At 43.7% G+C, this 21,249-nt stretch overlaps 1 protein-coding gene across 1 annotated transcript in view; it reads left to right on the top strand.

Moving 5' to 3' along the window:
* The first annotated feature begins 15,850 nt into the window (after positions 1–15,850).
* The window catches only part of LOC126310273 (lachesin-like), a 1,180,447-nt gene continuing 1,175,048 nt past the window's right edge, over positions 15,851–21,249 (top strand). Inside the window, exon 1 of the mRNA XM_049992111.1 lies at positions 15,851–15,963. Within this exon, the coding sequence (XP_049848068.1) occupies positions 15,852–15,963 (112 nt within the window). The 5' untranslated portion in view covers position 15,851. The remainder of the gene's footprint in view (positions 15,964–21,249) is intronic.

Genomic DNA, 21,249 nt, shown 5'->3' with positions numbered 1-21,249 from the left:
AAGCAATTCAGAGGTGAGCTGCCAGATTTGTTACCAGTAGATTCGATCAACAAGGGAGATGTTACGGAGATGCTACGTGAACTGAAATGGGAATCCGTGGAGGAAAGGCAATGTTCTTTTCGCGAAACATTATCGAGGAAATTTAGAGAACAGGCATTTGCAACTGACAGTAGAACGATAAGATTCTACTGCCGCCAACGTGCATTTCGAGTAGGGACCGCGAAGAGGAGATGAGAGAAATTAGGGCTCGTATGGAGGCATACAGGCATTTAGATGAATGGAAGAGGAAACTAAATGATTAGTAGTGGCACAAAGTACCCTGCTCCACGAACCATACGGTGGGTTTTAGAGTATATATGTAGATGTAGAGTAAGCTCTCCAAAACATTGGAAGAAAGAGACCTCTCCCCTGGTAGCCGCTATGCTTGTCAGCGATCGTGATTAGGGGCAGTGCAGAAGTCTGATTCATAGCTGGACACAACGCAACGCCAATCATCAGCAGTTCATTCATCCCGGTCACAGCATCACCCCAAACGCATGTGACGATGTGGTGGTGTTAACGGTAGACTACGCATCGTACGGTAATTCTCTAGTCTGGCTGTTGCCTCGACTACGGCAAGTAATGTGGGAGGACACAGAATGTTGCTGGGAGCCCATTACTCGTCTTTGGACGACTGGCACAGATGGGAAGATGTTATGATGTGGCTGGTGCAAACTGCGGTGATCCTCCCTTGTGGTGGTCATACATGTATGACCGGAACGTTGACGAAAAGTATGCCTGCTCTCGCTTTCCCATGCAGTCCAGTATCGGGCCACCGTCTCATATGAATGCCCCACAATCACAAGAAATTACGAAATGGGAACATACGGATGATATGCGGAGATTTGTACCTAGTATCATCCGAATACCAGTCTGGTGCCTTGAGATCTGTTCAACTCTCTCACTAATATTAAAAGTACATTATACTCTATATGATGCAAGTACAAATCCTAGGTCAAGAGAGGAACACATTTGTACAGTTCTAGATAGCATAAGGACATTAAAAATTGAGTGTAACGGATAGTGGCTACAAGTTACGTAAAAACTATCTGGGTTTTAAAATCGTCAATTTTTCAGTCGAGATACCCAGCACAGAAGCAGTGAGTGAGCCACTATATACTTCCTCGCGTCGTCTTTCACGAATTGTTATGTAGTTTCGATACATGTATAAGGAATTGTCATTGACAATGGGAGAAGAAACGACGTCAGAGCACATTTCCACGGAAACCACGCGTTGCATTGTCATTTTTCTATATAAGGAAAGACGCTGAGAAGTTAAGGCAAAGTTTCAAGGACAGCCCGCTACGATAAACAGCATGTTGGGGAACTGAACATTACTGGACGACGACGACGACGACGCCGCCGCCGTGTACAAGTCACTGGAACCACAAAAGCTGAGGGGGTGGCGGCGTCGAAGTTGTTTGCGTAAAATGAGAAGGTATGTCGTAGTGTCTGAGCACATACTAGCTCCCACGACTCGCACTAAGCTCCCATGACTCGTAGTAAGCTCCTGCTCATTTACTCTCTTTTTTCTTTCAGAGGCTTGCATTAATTTGTGTACAATGACGCCACCGCCGTGTACAAGTCACTGGAAGCACGAAAGCTGAGGTGGTGGCGTCGAAACTCTTTGCAAATGGCGTGAAAGTAAACAGTCTTCGGCCATTACATGAATCACGACATGTGGGAACGGTGGAGGACCAATCTAACCGAAGTGCACTTATAAATGTAACACAATAAAATCTTGTAAATGAAACAATAAAATAAAGCAAAACTGAAATAAGTTGAACTGATTTTATTCTAATCTCTATAGTGGTAGACATATGTGGATACACTGGTTTAAGGCTCATAATTTTCACCAGAGACTCAGAAGTATTTAGCCTCAGGCTCGTAATACATACAGCCAGTACATAAAATATTTTAAAAGTATTTTACCTTGAAATATGATGTGTGGTGCTCAACTGCGCTGTCATCAGCGCCCATACAAAGTCCCAATTTTTACACAAATCAATCTAGGCATTGTCAGAAATGATGATGAAAACACATACACCCAGTGCCCGGACAGAGAAAAAAAATCCCCAACCCTACCGGGAATCGAACCCGTGACCCCGTGATCCAGAGGTAGCAACTTTAGCAACTAGACCACGAGCTGCATTTCCCCTTTGTTCCACATTCAATAACGGTAGAAATGTGCCAGTAGAAGTAAGTTGTCTAATTCCTTATTCTGAAAGTTTCCCTTAAGAGTACAGAAAGCTCCTTATTGCTCAGAACTATGTCTCCCATAAAGAAGCATCTCTGATCTTGCTTATATCTGCCTCATGTAAATCCTGTGCCTTCTCCTTCACTGCAACGAAAGATCGCTGACACAGTCTCCCTCGTGTTCAGCTAGTAGAGCGGACTGCAGAACCACACCGCCACGACAAAGTGTTATCGTGTTATGGGTAATGGGGAACTACGATATAAGAGTAAATGGAAAGGTCGACGTCCTCTCACTAAGGAGGCTACTCACCATGGGACAAAAACATGTTTTCGTGCTCCGTTAACATACCATATTAAAGAGGTGTCACCGGAAATCAGACTAACAAGTAGCACCTAGTCTATCAGTTTAGGATAAAGATTAGGTAGATACAGAGCAAAACACCACTGCACAGACACTGCACAGCAGTGGTACAACTTTGGGATGCATTTTCGACTCCTTTTTCATCACGGGAGATTCACGTAACAACCAACTCGCAGTGGACTGAAACATACCTGTATCATTTTCGGCTGCCACAGGTTAGCGCGCGCGTGTGTGTGTAAAGACCAAACGTTGCTTCGTGAACACACTGTGGCGGAGAGTAGATAAATAACTAGATCCCATGATCATCAAAAGCTAGTATCTGCACATAACAATATGTTGTTGAAATACAGCTACTTTTAATCTACTCCACCATCTACCACCATTTCAATCGGACAGTTACTGAAATCTCGCAAATCTGTAAACTACACGGGTGAGTGAGTTTGCTGACACAGGCACTTCGTTCCTTTCTGATCCATCGTTCGAAGCACGTCGGCAACAGAAGCGTATTTCCCTCCCTCCCCCCAACCCCACCCTCTCTTACTAGGTTGTGGCGTTACGAAGTGGGGCGAGAAAAGGATTAAAGCTTCTGTTAGGGAGCCCGAGTTTAAATCAACGATTTCTCGAAAAAAAATCTCTGAAAGCGTCAGTGGAATTATCACATAAGCATTATAAGTGAACCACGAGGGGCAGTAATTTTCCTTTCCCAGCACATAGATTGAACTTTCATTTCAATATTTGTGTTTAGATTATGTAAATCTTTAAAACAAGTGATCTTGTCATGTGAAAAATTCTGGTGTGATAGAACAAATTATTCAGATGTTCAAAATAAGTGATCTTATATGTGAAAAATTCTGACATGATAGAACAAAATGAAAGAAATTTTCGGAATATGCACTTTTGTGTTTCGATTATTTTAATAAGTGACTTTATCGTAAGAAAACTTCTGAGGTGATAGAACAAAATGAAAGCAATTTCCAGAATATGTATTTCTTGTACAGCACCTGTTATTGACAAATCATTTACCAAAAATTTTCAAAATGCGGGCTTGTGTAATCTACACTACACAATACGATTAGAGGAGCACTTCTTCGAAACTCCGTAACTTCGTCCCGCCCTGACGTACAAGTTTAAAATTTTCTCAGTGGTGCCTACAGCCTTCCTCCATAACGCTGCAAAAGCGTGGAACCCTGCGACGTTACCCTAGGGCTGAACTACGCTGCACATAGCAAGGTGTCGACACATGCGAAAGAAAAAGGCCAGAGCTCAAAAGATCACGTGACGTGTAAGGTGAGTTAATGATGCCACATTGGCATCATATTTCACCATAATGCTCTCTAGCACCACCATGGACGTGTAACACGATGGGAAGATCGTCACACCCTCTCTTACCACGTTTAACTCCTTCTTTTAACGCCTCTGCAATGGAAGTCACGTTGAAAAGATTTAAGACACCCCACCGCTCAAAACAGACACGAAAAGGATTAAGGGGATGACATACAGCGCGTCACTGGAACCTCCCCTTTCCTCGCCGCGTCCATTTTCGCACATTTCGCGGGTCGAAATCGACAGTTACCCGTGCAGTGGGCAATAGGTCAGTCAGTGACCGTGATAAGCTTTGATGTTGCTACACCCCGGAAGTTTGAACCCTGTTTGAGGGAACTGTGAGGCTGCATCCCCGTTGAACGTGATCGCATCCCTTTGCCCTCGTGCACGGTTTGGAATTACTACGGACCATTCAAAATTATTCGAAGACATTTTTACGGTGACATGAAGCAGCAATGGGTGCTTACGCATTTTCAGCTCTGCTATTTGAAGCAGCAATGGGTGCTTACGCATTTTCAGTTCTGCTGTTTCACACCCTCCAGTGGTATGATCACAGACGTGTACCACAATGACACTTGCATGACTACAGTAGCAAAGTGTCCTTAGATCCTTGGTGGCACTTAACATATATTGAGAATTTTAAAAATGTGCTTATACACAGAAAACCTGCAAAGTAGCGCTAAATGCCTACAGGCAGGCTGCTGGAATCGGAGGGGTGCGCAGTGGATGCCTGGCTGCAGACACCTAGGGCTGTTTCGCACGTTTTCTCTGTAAAGGCAGGTGCTCAAATGGCTCTGAGCACTATGGGACTTAACAGCTGAGGTCATCAGTCCCTTAGAACTTAAAACTACTTAAACCTAACTAGCCTACGGACATCACACACACCCTTGCCCAAGGCAGGATTCGAACCTGCGACCGTAGCGGTCGCGCGATTCCAGACTGAAGCGCCTAGAACTGCTCGTCCACACCGACCGGCTAGGCAGGTGCCAACGAGGGTATTGCCAAACTTGAGGTCTTACAGAGACCGTTTACCCCTGTGTTCACGCATGTGCATAAGCTTCGGATCACGTTCAAATTTCGTCGAATAATTCAGAACTGTACCTAGTGGTTCCAAACTGTACACGAGAGCAAAAATTGTGGTCACGCTGCACTCGAAGCGGGTGCGATTACGTTCAGTGAAGACGAGGGCCACGACGTCTTTAGAGAGGAGCAGATACGCCCGGGAGTGTCAGTAGAGTTCATCACACTGAGAAAGGTCGTTTTCGACGCGAAATGTAATGAACGCCGCCAGGAAAGAGGTGGTTTCATTGACGCCCTTTATGCCACCCCGCGAGGCGTTTTCGTGTCCGTTCAGAGCGGCAATGTCTCTGAAATCTTTTCTTTGGCCACGGTGTACTTTCAGCGCTGGGTGTCGCCATTCTGACTTTCATCGCAGTCACATCGAAAGATGACATGGAATATGAAAGGGCGCCGGGTCGACTTTCCCATAGTGTTACACGTCCATGGTGGCACTGAGCAGAATTGTGATGAAATTTGGTGCCAATGTGACATCAGTAACCCACGTTACACGTCACATGATCTTCTCAGTTATGGCTTTTTTTAAAAAGTCCTTCAATAACTTTTTTTTTTACATGTTTCGACAGCTTCGCGTTTGACGCGTCGAGCCGGCCGTTCTGGCCGTGCGGTTCTAGGTGCTTCAGTCTGGAACCGCGCGACCGCTATAGTCGCAGGTTAGAATCCTGCCTCGGGCATGGATGTGTGTGATGTCCTTAGGTTAGTTAGGTTTAAGTAGTTCTAAGTTCTAGGGGATTGATAACGTCAGATGCTAAGCCCCATAGTGCTCAGAGCCATCTGAACCAGAGAGGCGTGGAGCCTGAGCGTGACGTCGCAGGCGCCACGCTCTTACACCATTATAGTGGAATACATTAAATGTATTCGCAGTTGCGAACATGAGCTACCATCAGCTGCATAATGGAATGGTGACAATGAAAATATGTGCCGGACCTAGACTCGAACTTCGATTTCCTGCTTATCGCGAGCGTTCGCCTTACCATTTGGCTATCCGAGCACGACTCACGGTCTGACCCAAACTTCCATACGTCGTCAGTTACGTGTCTACATGTGGCTCCATTATACAGCTGATGGTAGCTCATATTCGCAACTGCGAATACATGCATACATGTCCGAAGGAACTTTACAACGTGATTAAAAGTAACACAGCCACTGCAATATGATGTTACAGAGGAAGGTTGTAGACACCTTTGAGCCCAATTTCAGGCTTTTACATTGCAAATGGGAGACAAGTACGGTGTTTCAAAGGCGTGTTCCTGTAATTGTGTTGTGCAGTGTGTGTAGCGGTTTAGATGACGGTTTGCTGTGTATGTGACTATGCCGAAACAATCAGAACTCAGAAGCACCAGACATACTCCTTATGTGAAGGGCTTTGATCAAGAATATATGTGATGTATATACTATACCTTTCACATAAAGAATATTGTCCATGTGGATTATTTATATGTACCTTAACGCTTAAGAAACTACTACTAGATTTTAGAACTAATTTGAACTGTTTCTTAAACGGTCTTAAAGTTTTTATGTTCTTCATTTCTTCAGGCAACGGATAGGATGTTAATTTATGTTGTATAGCATAATTTTCTGATATAAGACCTTGGTACGGACATCATCTAATCAAAAGTATCTGGACACACATTAGTGGTCGTCAGTATGGAGTACTACCACCCTCTGCCATAATGCCGGATGGAATTCTGCTGGGAACACTTTCAGTGAGGTGTCTGAATATCTGTGGACGAATGTCAGCTCATTCTTACTGGATGTTGCAAACCAGAGTAGCTGTAGTCTGGAGCGAAGTTGACGTTGTAACTAATCCCAGAGGCGATCCAGTGGCTTCATGTCAGGACTCTGGACAGGCAAAACCATTTTACGATGTTGTCGTCCACTGCTTTATTTCAGAGTGCATTATCATGCGGATACATACAATCATCGTCTCCGAAACGCGCGTCTCTTGTTTGCTGAGCACAGTTCTGTAAAACGAGTTCACATCCTTCAGTTTTTTGTGTTTTCTTAACCTCAATAAGGGACGCATACCCTATCCACCAGAAACATGTTCCCAGGCATCCGACAAACCCAAAACTTTCCATCGCATTGCCATATGGCATAGCTTGATTTCTCACTCCAAATCACTCGTTTCCAGTCATCCACTGTCCACTGGCGTCGCTCTTTACACAATCTCAAGCGTTGATTAAAACTGAGTACAAATACGTGCTGCTTATGAGGAGCTGTTCGACTATTGTATACCATTCTTTTTAATTCCCTAGGCACAGTCGTTGTGCTAGACGGGCTGCTAGCAGCACTTTGTGACTCACGAGTAATTCCTCCCACTGATTTCAGGCGATTTTATTTCAATCGCCATCCATTCTCGTCGGTACCAGTCCGACACTACATGGGGCCTGCCTGACCTTGGTTTATCTGCGGTTGTTCCTTCCCGTGTCCACTTCATAATCACACCCCCAACAGTCGACTTCGAAGGCGAAGGGCAGAAATGACCCTGATGAAATTGTTACTCAGGTGGCATTCAGTTCGAAGTTACCGAGCCTTCCTGACTGACTCATTATGCAATTACTGCTTCCCTGCTGGCAACATAGTACACTCCCCCTCCTTTTATAATGGCGAATCTCTCTCTCGCAACGTCTAGTGGTCAATTCCGCATTCCATTTTGTTTGCCTTGTGTTCGTCTTCTCCCTGTGTGTGTCCATTTCGCCTTGTCCTTTTGGGCTGGACATTTTCGTGTGTTGCAGAATGGTTGGTTCATCTTCTTTTATTCTTGTGGTCAGCAAGCCCAGACCATCTGCTCTATGGTTTTAATACCTTCCTCTGCTTTTCCTTGTGGTGTACGTTTTCCCTCTTTTTTGTTCTTTTCTTTCGTTTTCTCTTCAGTATGTTTCCCCATTCCTTTTACTTCCTTTTGCTTTTCCAAATTTGGATGTTGTTTTACCTTGAGTCTTGTTTGCGCCAGGAAAAAGGGACTGACGACCCTGTAGTTTGGTCCCTTTATATGCCGAACCAATCAACCAACCAACCTTACTGCTCGTTTCTCAGTTCTACTAAACTTGTATTTTTCCAGAACTAAACTTGTATTTTTCCAGAGCTAAACTTGTATTTTTCAAGAACAATAAGTCGTATCGTAAGTGACTACACCAATTTGCGCAATGGGCACCTAGTACAGCTTCAGCAGTATAGTAGCCCTTTACCATTCTTAAGGTTGATGATCTAACAATGTTCTTAATTACTTTGAGTCAGATGTTTCTTCAGAGCTGAAGCCCCGTAATTCTAGGATTGTGATCGTTCTTATATTTGTTCTTATACCTCTATAGTTTATCCACACAGTATTTCTATCTCATTTAACATCCTTCAATTTTCTTTAAATAACGTTTCTGCTTCTTCTGTTGTCAACGGGCCTGTCTGCAACAGTCAGTTTCATTGTGTCCCTAATCATCAGACTTTTGTTTCTATAGGGTGCAAAAAAATGCCGCATTTGGCGGTCGGAATGCGACAGCTTATCCAAATTGAAGACAAAAGTGTGCCTAGCTAAACATAATGCCGCCAATAATTTTAATAGAAATGTGATTTAAAGAACGAGGCTCTAGCAACGCTGTAACGCTGTAACTGCTCATCTCCAAAATGAAGTATCTTGTGTATTTCTTTACTTTGTTTCATCCGTGACACAAATGACGCCAATGGAAAATAATAGTAGCTACAGTAACATTACCTGTATGTAACGAGGAACAAAACCATGGTAAGCTACACTATATTGCACAATAAGCTGCACACAACAATTCCATTCCGTATCTTTTGACATCGAGGCTTATCTTCACGAAGTCGGTAACCACATGTGTGAGTAGTATTAACTTTAGAGATGTTCGAAGTGACCCTCTTGAATTTACAGACACTTCGCCACTCGCTCGATTATACTTTCCAGGACGCTACGCAGTACATGTACGCTAGCTATTAGGTCGTGTACATCCTTGGGTGGAGTACTGTAAACTTATTCCTTTAAGTGTTTCCACAGATAGATGCCTAGTGGATTAAGGTACAAGAAACGTGGAGGCCAGAACATTGGATCTACGCTACCAATCAATTTTCTTGGCAACGATTGATTTAAATAAAAACGCACATTCATTCCAAATAAGGAACACAGGCACTGCAATATCGTCTTTATACGCGGATTTCTCACGTCTATCTTCAAAAGCCACTTTGTGTACGTATAGTATCCCGTGTTGGTCCTTTTTGGTACGTATCCCACACACTAAAGCAGTGTTCTAGGATGAGTTCCACGAGTCTTTTGTAAGCAATCTACACTACTGGCCATTAAAATTACTACACCACGAAGATGAAGTGCTATAGACGCGAAGTTTAACTGACAGGAAGAAGATGCTGTGATATGCAAATATTAGCTTTTCAGAGCATTCACACAAGGTTGGCGCTGGTGGCAACACCTACAACGTGCTGACTTGAGGAAAGTTTCCAACCGATTTCTCATACACAAACAGCAGTTGACCGGCGTTGCCAGGGTGAAACGTTGTTGTGATGCCTCGTATAAGAAGGAGAAATGCGTACTATCACCTTTCCAACTTTGATAAAGGCCGGATTGTAGCCTATCGCGATTGCGGTTTATCGTATCGCGATATTGCTGCTCGCGTTGGTCGAGATCCAATTCCTGTTAGCAGAACATGAAATCGATGTTTTCAGGAGCGTAATACGGAACGCCGTGCTGGATCCCAACGGCCTCGTATCACTAGCAGTCGAGATGACAGGCATCTTATCCGCATAGCTGCAGCGGATCGTGCAGCCACGTCTCGATCCCTGAGTCAACAGATGGGGACGTTTGCAATACAACAACCATCTGCACGAACAGTTCGACGACGTTTGCAGCAGCATGGACTATCAGCTCGGAGACCATGGCTGCAGGTACCCTTGACGCTGCATCACAGACAGGAGCCCCTGCGATGGTGAACTCATCGACGAACCTGGGTGCACGAATAGCAAAATGTCATTTTTTCGGATGAATACAGGTTCTATTTACAGCAACATGATGGTCGCATCCGTGTTTGGCGACATCGCTGTGAACGTACATTGGAAGCGTGTATTCGTCATCGCCATACTGGCGTATCAGCCGACGTGATGGTATGGGATGCAATTGGTTACACGTCTCGGTCACCTCTTGTTCGCATTGACGGCCCTGGCCATCACATTCTCCAGATCCCTCACCAATTGAAAACGTCTGGTCAATGGTGGCCGAGAAACTGGCTAGTCACTATACGCCAGTCACTACTCTTGATGAAATGTGGTATCGTGTTGAAGCTGCATGGGCAGCTGTACCTGTACATGCCATTCAAGTTCTGTTTGATTCAATGCCCAGGCGTATCAAGGACGTTATTACGGCCAGAGGTGGTTGTTCTGGGTACTGCCGTCTCAGTATCTATGCTCTCAAATTGCGTGAAAATGTAATCACATGTCAGTTCTAGTATAATATATTTGTCCAATGGATACCCGTTTATCATTTTCATTTCTTCTTGATGTAGCAATTTTAATGGCCAGTAGTGTAAAACCTCACCAAGCCCCGGCATCTTTCACTCTCGGGACATAAACTTGATCACAAAACAGAAAGAGTGTGAAAGAAGGCTCATCGTATCAAATGACTTCCTTCTATTGCTCCACTGTCTAGATTTTGTGGATGTGGCGCAGCGTTTTTTCTGTTTCGTGCGGTTGCATCTCTGATCTGTGGTTTTGGAATTCCAGCTCGCCTTGCAATTCCCAGCTTATGGCGCTCCTATCATGTTATTTTGGTGCTGATATGGATTACCAGTGTGACTTTCAGTTCTGTGGTGATTTTTGCGGTTGTAGCCCTCTCATTCTTCTTCACAGTCCTCCTCAATGATCACCTGTCATTATCACTCAACATAAACTTTCGTCCAGTTGTGACTTAGAAGATAATGTTTTAACGTTTTCCCGGTATGCGGAATAAATCTCGTTATAGTGCCTCTTGAAACATCGAACACTTAGACTACTTTGTTTACGGGAGCGCCCATCATACAAGCACCAACAATGTGTCCAAGTCAGAACTCACTTCTCTCCGACCCATTGCGCTCACGACTCCACAGAACACTGTTCTGACCTCGGCTGACACTTGCAACGTGTTGAGGGCACTGCACAGGTGCCGTTAGTGGTCAAATACAATAGCGCAAGCTTCAGACTCGGCAAGTGTCAACATTTATGTTCAAGCATGCATTTCTCGCTGCGTTTCCGTATTTTTGTCCAACTCCTGTACATCACCATGACTAAAGACCTGATGACAATTGGTATTGTCTGCTAGGTCAATGACATACAACATAAACAGCAAGACCCCCATCTCACCCCACTATTCACATGGTTCAAATGGCTCTGAGCACTACGGGACTTGACATCTGAGGTCATCAGTTGCCTAGAACTTAGAACTACTTAAACCTAACTAACCTAAAGACATCACACATATCCATGCCCGAGGCAGGATTCGAACCTGCGACCGTAGCGCCTAGAACCGTTCGACTACTCCGACCGGCTCACCCAACTATTAATGGTGGTGTACCACACACCGAGGCTGCCATCTGCTGTTTGTAGCCGGCCTGCTCCACACGTGTTTCCTCTCTATGAGGCGGAGAGACAGCGCGGTGCAGCGCGTATCGTGTGTCCCGCGACACCGGCGCGGCGTCTGCGTCTGAGACGCCAGTTAGTGGACGGGCATTCCGCAGTCTGCATAACACCATCGCAGCCTCCGCCATACCGCAGAGGCGCTCAGCAGCCACCTCCGCGGAATGAGGATCGAAACTAGGGAGGGCGCCCTCGATGTCACTGTCCACCTAAGCGTCAGCAGTAGTCAAATAGTCTCATTTTATTTATTTATTTTCTCTTTTCGTTTAGTCTGCTATCTAGATACAAGAGCTCGCCAAATTTCTCACGTAAATTGGTGTATATGAATTTAACACACTGCATTTTAACGTGATTTTAAATGTACAGTACAACTAAACATTATGGTGTTTAAGGAGAAAGGTCTGCATAATCTACTTTAAAAAGTAATATAAATAGTTTTAGAAATCTTTACATACCACTGTTTGACCATCTGACACACACACACACACACACACACACACACACACACACACACATATATATATATATATATATATATATATATATATATATATACTCCTGGAAATGGAAAAAAGAACACATTGACACCGGTGTGTCAGACCCACCATACTTGCTCCGGACACTGCGAGAGGGCTGTACAAGCAATGATCACACGCACGGCACAGCGGACACATCAGGAACCGCGGTGTTGGCCGTCGAATGGCGCTAGCTGCGCAGCATTTGAGCACTGCTGCCGTCAGTGTCAGCCAGTTTGCCATGGCATACGGAGCTCCGTCGCAGTCTTTAACACTGGTAGCATGCTGCGACAGCGTGGACGTGAACCGTATGTGCAGTTGACGGACTTTGAGCGAGGGCGTATAGTGAGCATGTGGGAGGCCGGGTGGACGTACCGCCGAATTGCTCAACACGTGGGGCGTGAGGTCTCCACAGTACATCGATGTTGTCGCCAGTGGTCGGCGGAACGTGCACGTGCCCGTCGACCTGGGACCGGACCGCAGCGACGCACGGATGCACGCCAAGACCGTAGAATCCTACGCAGTGCCTTAGGGGACCGCACCGCCACTTCCCAGCAAATTAGGGACACTGTTGCTCCTGAGGTATCGGCGAGGACCATTCGCAACCGTCTCCATGAAGCTGGGCTACGGTCCCGCACACCGTTAGGCCGTCTTCCACTCACGCCCCAACATCGTGCAGCCCTCCTCCAGTGGTGTCGCGACAGGCGTGAATGGAGGGACGAATGGAGACGTGTCGTCTTCAGCGATGAGAGTCGCTTCTGCCTTGGTACCAATGATGGTCATATGCGTGTTTGGCTCTGTGCAGGTGAGCGCCACAATCAGGACTGCATACGAGCGAGGCACACAGGGCCAACACCCGGCATCATGGTGTGGGGAGCGATCTCCTACACTGGCCGTACACCTCTGGTGTGGTCCATTGATCGTGACTGGGCCAAATATCTTACGAAACAAGTGTCAAACGAAAAAACTACAAAGAATGAAACTTGTTTAGCTTGAAGGAGGAAACCAGATGGCGCTATGGTTGCCCATCCAAATGGCGCTGCCATAGGTCAATAGGTCAAACGGATATCGACTGACTTGTCTAGCTTGAAGGAGGATATCAACTGCGTTTTTTTTTTAATAGGAACCCCCATTTTTATTACATAATCGTGTAGTACGTAAATAATTATGAATGTTTTAGTTGGACAACTTTTTTCGCTTTGTGACAGATGGCGCTGTAATAGTCACAAACATATGGCTCACAATTTTAGACGAACAGTTGGTAACAGGTAGGTTTTCTTAAATTAAAATACAGATCGTAGGTACGTTTGAACATTTTATTTCGGTTGTTCCAATGTGATACATGTACCTTTGTGAACATATAATTTCAGAGAACACATGCTGTTATAGCGTGATTACCCTACATACCACATCAAAACAATAAATGTTCAAAATGATGTTTGTCAACCTCAATGCATTTGGCAATACGTATAACGACAGTACTCTCAACAGCGAGTAGTTCGCCTTCCGTAATGTCCGCACATGCATTGACAATTCGCTGATGAATGTTGTCAGGCGTTGTCGGTGGACCACGATGGCAAATATCCTTCAACTTCCCCCACAAAAAGAAATCCGGGGACGTCAGATCCGTTGAACGTGCGGGCCATGGTATGGTGCTTCGACGACCAATCCACCTGTCATGAAATATGCTATTCAATACCGCTTCAACCACACCCGAGCTATGTGCCGGACATCAATCATGTTGGAAGTACATCGCTTTTCTGTCATACAGTGAAACATCTTGTAGTAACATTCTCCCATAATGCCGCACCATACATTAACCCGCTAAGGTCGCTGATGTTCCAGCCATCGTGGATTTTCCGTGGCCCAATAGTGCATATTATGCCGGTTTACGTTACCGCTGTTGGTGAACGACCCATCGTCGCTAAATAGAACGCGTGAAAAAAATCTGTCATCGTCCCGTAATTTCTCTTGTGCCTAGTGGCAGAACTGTACACGACGTTCAAAGTCGTCGCCATGCAATTCCTGGAGCATAGAAATATGGTACGGGTGCAATCGATGTTGATGTAGCATTCTCAACATCGACGTTTTTGAGATTCCCGATTCTCGCGCAATTCGTCTGCTACTGATGTGCGGATTATTCGCGACAGCAGCTAAAACATCTACTTGGGCATCATCATTTGTTGCAGGTCGTGGTTGACGTTTCACATGTGGCTGAACACTTCTTGTTTCCTTAAATAACTTAACTATCCGGCGAACGGTCCGGACACTTGGATGATGTCGTCCAGGATACCGAGCAGCATACATAGCACACGCCCGTTGGGCATTTTGATCACAATCGCCATACATCAACACGATATCGACCTTTTCCGCAATTGGTAAACGGTCCATTTTAACATGAGTAATGTCTCACGAAGCAAATACCGTCAGCACTGGCGGAATGTTAGGTGATACCACGTACTTATACGTTTGTGAGTATTGCAGCGCCATCAATCACAAAGCGAAAAAAGTGGTCCAACTAAAACATTGTTATTTCTTTACGTAGTGCACGAATATGTAATAAAAATGGGGTTCCTATTTCTAAAAAAACGCAGTTGATATCCGTTGGACCTAAGGCAGCGCCACCTAGCGGGCCAACCATAGCGCCATCTGGTTTGCCCCTTCAAGCTAAACAAGTTACGTCTTTTTAGTTTTTTCGTTTGACGCTTATTTCGTGAGATATTTGGCCTGGTCACTATTAATGGACCACCCTGTATATATATATATATATATATATATATATATATATATATATATATATATATATATATATATATATAGGGTGGTCGTAAATTCTCGTTACAGACTTCTAGGACTTGTATAGGGGAGTGAGTACATCGCATTTTGAATAGGAACCCATGTCCGGAAACGTCATCTAAGTCGACTACAGAGCGTCAAAGTTATGGGCGCGGGCGTCTGTAAATGGACGTATACACGGGGTGATTCCGTGATGATGTTACACACTTTCTAGGATGGTGGGGAACGATAAATGTATTAATTTGAAGTAAGTACCCTGTACCGGAAACAGCACGGCGTTCCGTATTACCCTCCTGAACCCACCGATCCCATATTCTGCTCTGGATTGGATCTCGACCAACGCGAGCAGCAATGTCGTGATACGATAAACCGCAATCGCGATAGGCTACAATCCGGCCTTTATCAAAGTCTGAAACGTGATGGTACGCATTTCTCCTCCTTACACGAGGCATCACAACAACGTTTCACCAGGCAACGCCGGTCAACTGCTGTCTGTGTATGGGAAATCGGTTGGAAACTTTCCTCATGTCAGCACAGGTGTCGCAACCGGCGCCAACCTAGTGTGAATACTCTGAAAAGCTAATCATTTGCATATCACAGCGTCCTCTTCCTGTCCGTTAAATTTCGCGTTTGTAGCACGCCATCTTCGTGATGTAGCAATTTTAATGGCCAGTAGTGTACTATATGTAGAACGAGTCGGTGCGATCTCCGGATTGTCGTTGATATTGTCCACAGCTTCCACCCACAGTCTTTTTAGACGATGGGGAAGTGCCCTGCAGCGTGTTAACCACACATGAGCCGAGACAGACGCTAAGCCCGGAGGCCGGCGTCGGCGTCGCGGCGCTCATGCGCTGCTGGCGGCGCCGGCTGCGCCGCGGGCGCGTGTCCGTGGCGGCGGCGTCGGGCCGGCAGTCGCGATGCGCGCCTCCGCGCCGCTGGGGCCGCCGCTCTGCCTGCTGCTGCTCGCCTCCGCCGCCGCCCCCGACACGCCGCCCCCGGCCGCCGCCAATGCCGCCGGCGCAGTCGCCGGTAAGCAGTATCCCTTCTGCACGCTCTGCCGCGCCACAAGTGGGCTTGTGACTGCATTGTGGTGTTAAATGTTGCAGTGTCAAGCCGTTGTAGGTGCCTTTGTTCACGGTCAGGCATCGGGACGACTTCTATCGAAATCGACTACGGTCGTGGAAGCTAATTCATATACAAGTGTAGCTTATTGTGGTGTTTCTGCTTCCAAACAATTAATCACAGTATTAAATACCATAACCTGTCGACGTGCTAGTTCGCCCGTAATTACGTTATGCTATTGACACGAATGCATTTTACTAAGGAATTTGAACGTGCTTGTTCTAGCATTACTTCATTATCGATATCTTTTTCTCTAGCCCCATTTGACGAATGAGAATGAAGGTGCTTAATTATCTTTCAGAGCAGTGGCTCCCAATTACGACCGATTTCGACACATCATTTGTTCCTCTCGGAACTTGACTGCATTCTGACTTTGACTTCTCGGATCCCGAACATGATTGTTAAATATTCACCTGTGCAGGTGTCTACATTCTACCACAATGTTATTATTTTGACAAATTATGATTAAAAATTTCTTTATACTTATTCTCTCTATTATTTATATTCCATTGGCGGAAGTCCAAAACCGTTAACTTTCACGTGCAGCACGCGTTGCGTTTACGATGTCTCGTATTTGTGTCTTACACGTACACGTTATCAGTCAGAAATCAACAGCTAGTATGGCTGTTAAAGCATGTCAGATGCGTACTTTTATAGAAAATCTGTTGCTAATGTTCACAGAACGGTAAAATATGTTGCTGTTATTTTGTTAACTCGTGGCTGCAATTTAATATTCTGATAATTACATTACGAAGTTCAGTACGCACGAAACGCGACTTGCTAGTAATCGGTGAACTAGTGATTTGCTTGACAATTGCTACAACTGCACTGAATCCGTAAATAACCATTTTCTTCAGTCGGTATCAATCCTATATATGTGCAATGAGTACTGAAAAAGTACTTTTACAACTGTTACCCGTGTGACATCAGCTTCAGACTACAATCACCTTTAGTCATAATCTACTTATGAAATGGTGCTCAGTTTCTATAAATTTATCGTTTTGTTGACAGGAAACATTTGTTTATAGTGCGAAACATCTTAGCAACTATTTTACACTTTTTTGTTTCTGTGAAATTGGACGCAGCATAGTGACTCCTTCAAATACAAACTAGATATTTTAGTGGAATATCTGAGTTGATAGATCAACAATTCTTTAACAAATGAACATCATTATTAAGTAAAATACGTATGTGAGTGGTCTCTTGGAATAATTGTAAAATTTTGCTTTGAGAATTATATCTTTTTCCAACTTATTGTTTATTTTCGGACACTTCTTTTTTGACTATCGATAATTGAAATCAACGCTGATGAAGTCTCCTAGCGGAGTCGCTCGAGTAACGGCGTCGTGTTCGAGTGCGTTTCAACAAATTTCATTCATTTGTTTCTTATTGTTTATCTTTATTTACTAAGTTAACAATCCAAACTGGATGTATAAATTTAGCTGAGAGAGTCTTCATTCTCAAAATGATGTTTTTCCAGGAGGAGAAATGGAACGCTTCGTAGGAATTTTCGTTTGTCACTGGATTCTGAAGATAAGATTTAGAAAGGACTTGCATCATTTTTTTAACGAGCATCGTAGTAATGTTTTGAGATGATGGTGAAGCATCTACCTTGAACTAATGACGGGGAAGTTAACTTAAAATTACTCTTTTATGGGTATTCCTGCCATTCTGTTCCTATTTATTTTAAATATTAAAATGTTTGGATATTGTATATTTCTATAAGATTTGCTAAGAGGCGTCATCGTCACCCTCCTCTGTTATTTTTAAAAGTTTCTGTCTTGGCCTTGAGCCATTTTCGAGTGGAGCAGAACATAAATTTCATGTTTTAGCATACTACCGGTAAAAGAACAAACGTTTCGCTGTGTTCCATTTGAAAATTTATTTATTTATTTATGCATTTATTTTACCTGGCAAGATTAGGGCCTTCAGGCCCTCTCTTACACCTAACCAGGCATACTCAGATTGAACGAGTTACAGTTACTAAATAACATTAAGAACATTTAACGTATTATGCAGTATTGATGTCAAACGAAAAAAATTTGAGATTATAACAGTAGTACAATGATAGTTATAACAATAAAAATAATTATAACAATCAACGATAATAATGATAATAATAATGATAATAGTAATAATAATAATAATAATAATAATAGTGACTAAGTATATGAAAGTAAACATACATTTCTTTTGTGAATGTCAGTTAGTTGGGAATTTTCTCGTTATATTCTTGCAGCTTGTGAGTTATTCTCATCGAACAGAGACATAAGACGATAGAATGGGGTGAAAGAGATATATAAGAGGTAGATAGGTTTGAGGAAGAGAAAAAGAATGGTAAAATTCGAAGCTGTGATGGAGAGAAGAAAGAAAGAGATGTTAGGGGCACAACAATGGTGGCTATACCGTCCCTAATATGTAAGTTTTGAGTTCCCTCTTGAATGTTGAGTAGTTCTGGATAAGACGCAGATCACAGGGGAGTGCGTTCCATAGTCGTATGGCTGAGATGGAGAATGACACGGAGAAAGATTTTGTGTTATGTAAAGGTACAGCCAAGATGATAGACGTATCCGATCTGGTATTGCGATTGTGGAATGATGATAGATGTTTAATGTGAGAAGATAAGTATTGAGGGCACCAGTGGCTAAGAAATCGATGAAGTAAGCACATCGTGTGGAGATCGCGTGCCTTATGTGGGCGTATCCAACCTAGCTGGGAGTATGAAGGACTGATATGATCATACAACCGAATATTGCACACGTATCTGACGCAAGCATTCATCACTAGCTCGAGGCATCTAGAATTTTCACTATTCGTGCCGTGTTGAACTACATCGCAGTAGTAAAGATTAGGCAAGACTAGTGTTTGGACTAATTTTTGTTTAACATGGGTTGGAAATATTTTTCTAAATTTTTGAATTGCATGTAGGGAGGAGAGCGATTTCCGGCAAGCTGTGACTGTTTGTTCTTCCCAGTTTAGGTGTTCATCCAAGATTATTCCAAGGTCTTTTACTGTTTTTTGGTATGGTAGTTGGGTACCATTGAGGAGTATTTTAGGGACCGTTTCGCGAAAGTACCGGCTGATTAACTTTGGATGAGATATAAGTGTGACCTGGGATTTCTTGGGGTTTAGTTTCAGACCTAGGTTCTGTGCCCATCGAGAAACAGAGCAAAGATCTGCGTTCATACTCGCTACTGCATCAGCAATGTTTTTGGGACTTGCACTTATGTACAGTTGGATGTCGTCAGCATATAGATGGTAGCTGCAGGAGTGAATCACTGAAGAAATATCATTAATATACAGTGAGAAGAGTAGTGGACCAAGGACGGAGCCTTGGGGAACTCCAGAGCGCACGCTTTTCCATGATGACTTTTCCGACCCACAAATGACTTGTTGACTTCTGTTTTTGAGGTAGCTGTCGAACCAGTGTATTGCGCTGTTTGAGAAATTCAGCTGTTTCATTTTAATTAGTAATATATCGAAGTCAACTGTGTCAAAAGCCTTGCTAAAGTCAAGCAGTGTTAGGATAGTAGCTTCACGTCTGTCCATAGCATGTTTAATGTCATCAGTTACTTTGATTAATGCAGTTGCTGTACTGTGGTGCTTTCGAAAGCCTGACTGATATTCGTCATGGATGTTATGAGTTTTGAGGTAATCCGTCAGCTGTTCATGGACGATGTATTCTAGGGCTTTAGATATTGCAGGTAGTATGCTGATCGGCCTGTAGTCACCTGGCGACTTAGGGTTGTCAGTCTTGGGTATAGGCTGGATTAAACTTTGCTTCCACTCAGTAGGATATATACTACTGACAAGAGACAGGTTGAAGATGTCTGTGATAATTGGAATAATAGTGGCTACGACGTTTTTAATCATGCCAATGCTCACTCCATCATTTCCTACTGCCTCGGAAGAGATTCTCATAATTGCCTTGTGTACTGTGCCGGTAGTGACATGTTTTAGGAAAAACTTGTCTCTCAAGAGATTGATATCTTGGGGCTGGTAATTTGTCGCTGCGTGGCAGATTACAGCTGTTGAGAAGAAATCGTTTAATTCTTCTGCAGACGCTTGATAAACAGCGTCATATCTTCGCTTCCCTATACCGAAACTGCGCAGCTATACCGAAAATGACAAAAGGCTGAAATTTCAAAAGTGGATTTTAAAAATAAATAATCTTAACAGTCGAGTACTACATAGACGTATTTTAAGACGCTTTATTTGATTGTGAAGTGTATAGAAATATTAAATTTTTTGTAACAAATTGTTTTTGAAGTCTTAGTTGGCTAAACAAATAATATTCTTGTAAGCTTTTAGCTTTTCCCAATGTAAAGACTGTCTGAATAGTTTACGATAATGACCGACAACAGTGGATATCTCGGCAGGCTGCCTTCCCATCACAATGAAGACAAGAATATTGAGTATGGAGTGCAGTTTCTGTTTTACTCGAGCACATTAGCACAAACTGTTCCAATTGAAGGAATATGATCAAAACGGACTCCACACGTTAGGGTGTATGTGTTCCACGAGGCTTTTCTTCAGTCACTGATAAAGGAAATTTAACTTGATATGACTGTTGGCGTTTGGAGAAAAAGAAACTTTACTGCAAGTTTATTTAGCAACTACGTCATACTCCGTATTCAACACTGTTCTTGCGTGTACATGTACATATATGTCAGATGTGTGGAGGTGCTGAGATGCTGTCGTCTCAAGTGAATATTTGTCCAACCTAAGAAAATGAAAAACTTAAGAAGTAAACTAAACAATAACGAATCATTGACTCTACTAACAAATTGCTTTATAAAGATACTTGCTGATAGACTGAAACTGACTGTCGCAGCTGGCACAGAATCCAAGCCTTGCCATTTGCGGGAGTGTTCTTAACCGCTGAGCTTTCAGGTACACCTCTAAACCTAATGCAAAGTGTATCTCGTTACTGTCTACGAAATGTGAGGACTTGGGCAGCTTCAATCTGGAATATCGCTTCTCTAATAGACCGTGAAAGGCAAGTGTCAGAATCTGATAATAGACAGGTGCATTTCACTGTAATTAAATTATTTGCAACAGACCTAATCAGGGGAAGTACTGATAGACGTAAAACTGAAGTTACTCAAGACTTTGAGGTCCAATTGGTAAATCCCATAGTTATGTTTGTCAACGCATGCAACAACGAACAGTTGGCGACAATTATATCAATTT

This window comes from Schistocerca gregaria, chromosome 1 (assembly GCF_023897955.1).
Source record: "Schistocerca gregaria isolate iqSchGreg1 chromosome 1, iqSchGreg1.2, whole genome shotgun sequence".
Taxonomy (NCBI): domain Eukaryota; kingdom Metazoa; phylum Arthropoda; class Insecta; order Orthoptera; family Acrididae; genus Schistocerca; species Schistocerca gregaria.
Note: the sequence above shows the minus strand (reverse complement) of the source record. Positions and strands in the feature narration are given on the sequence as shown.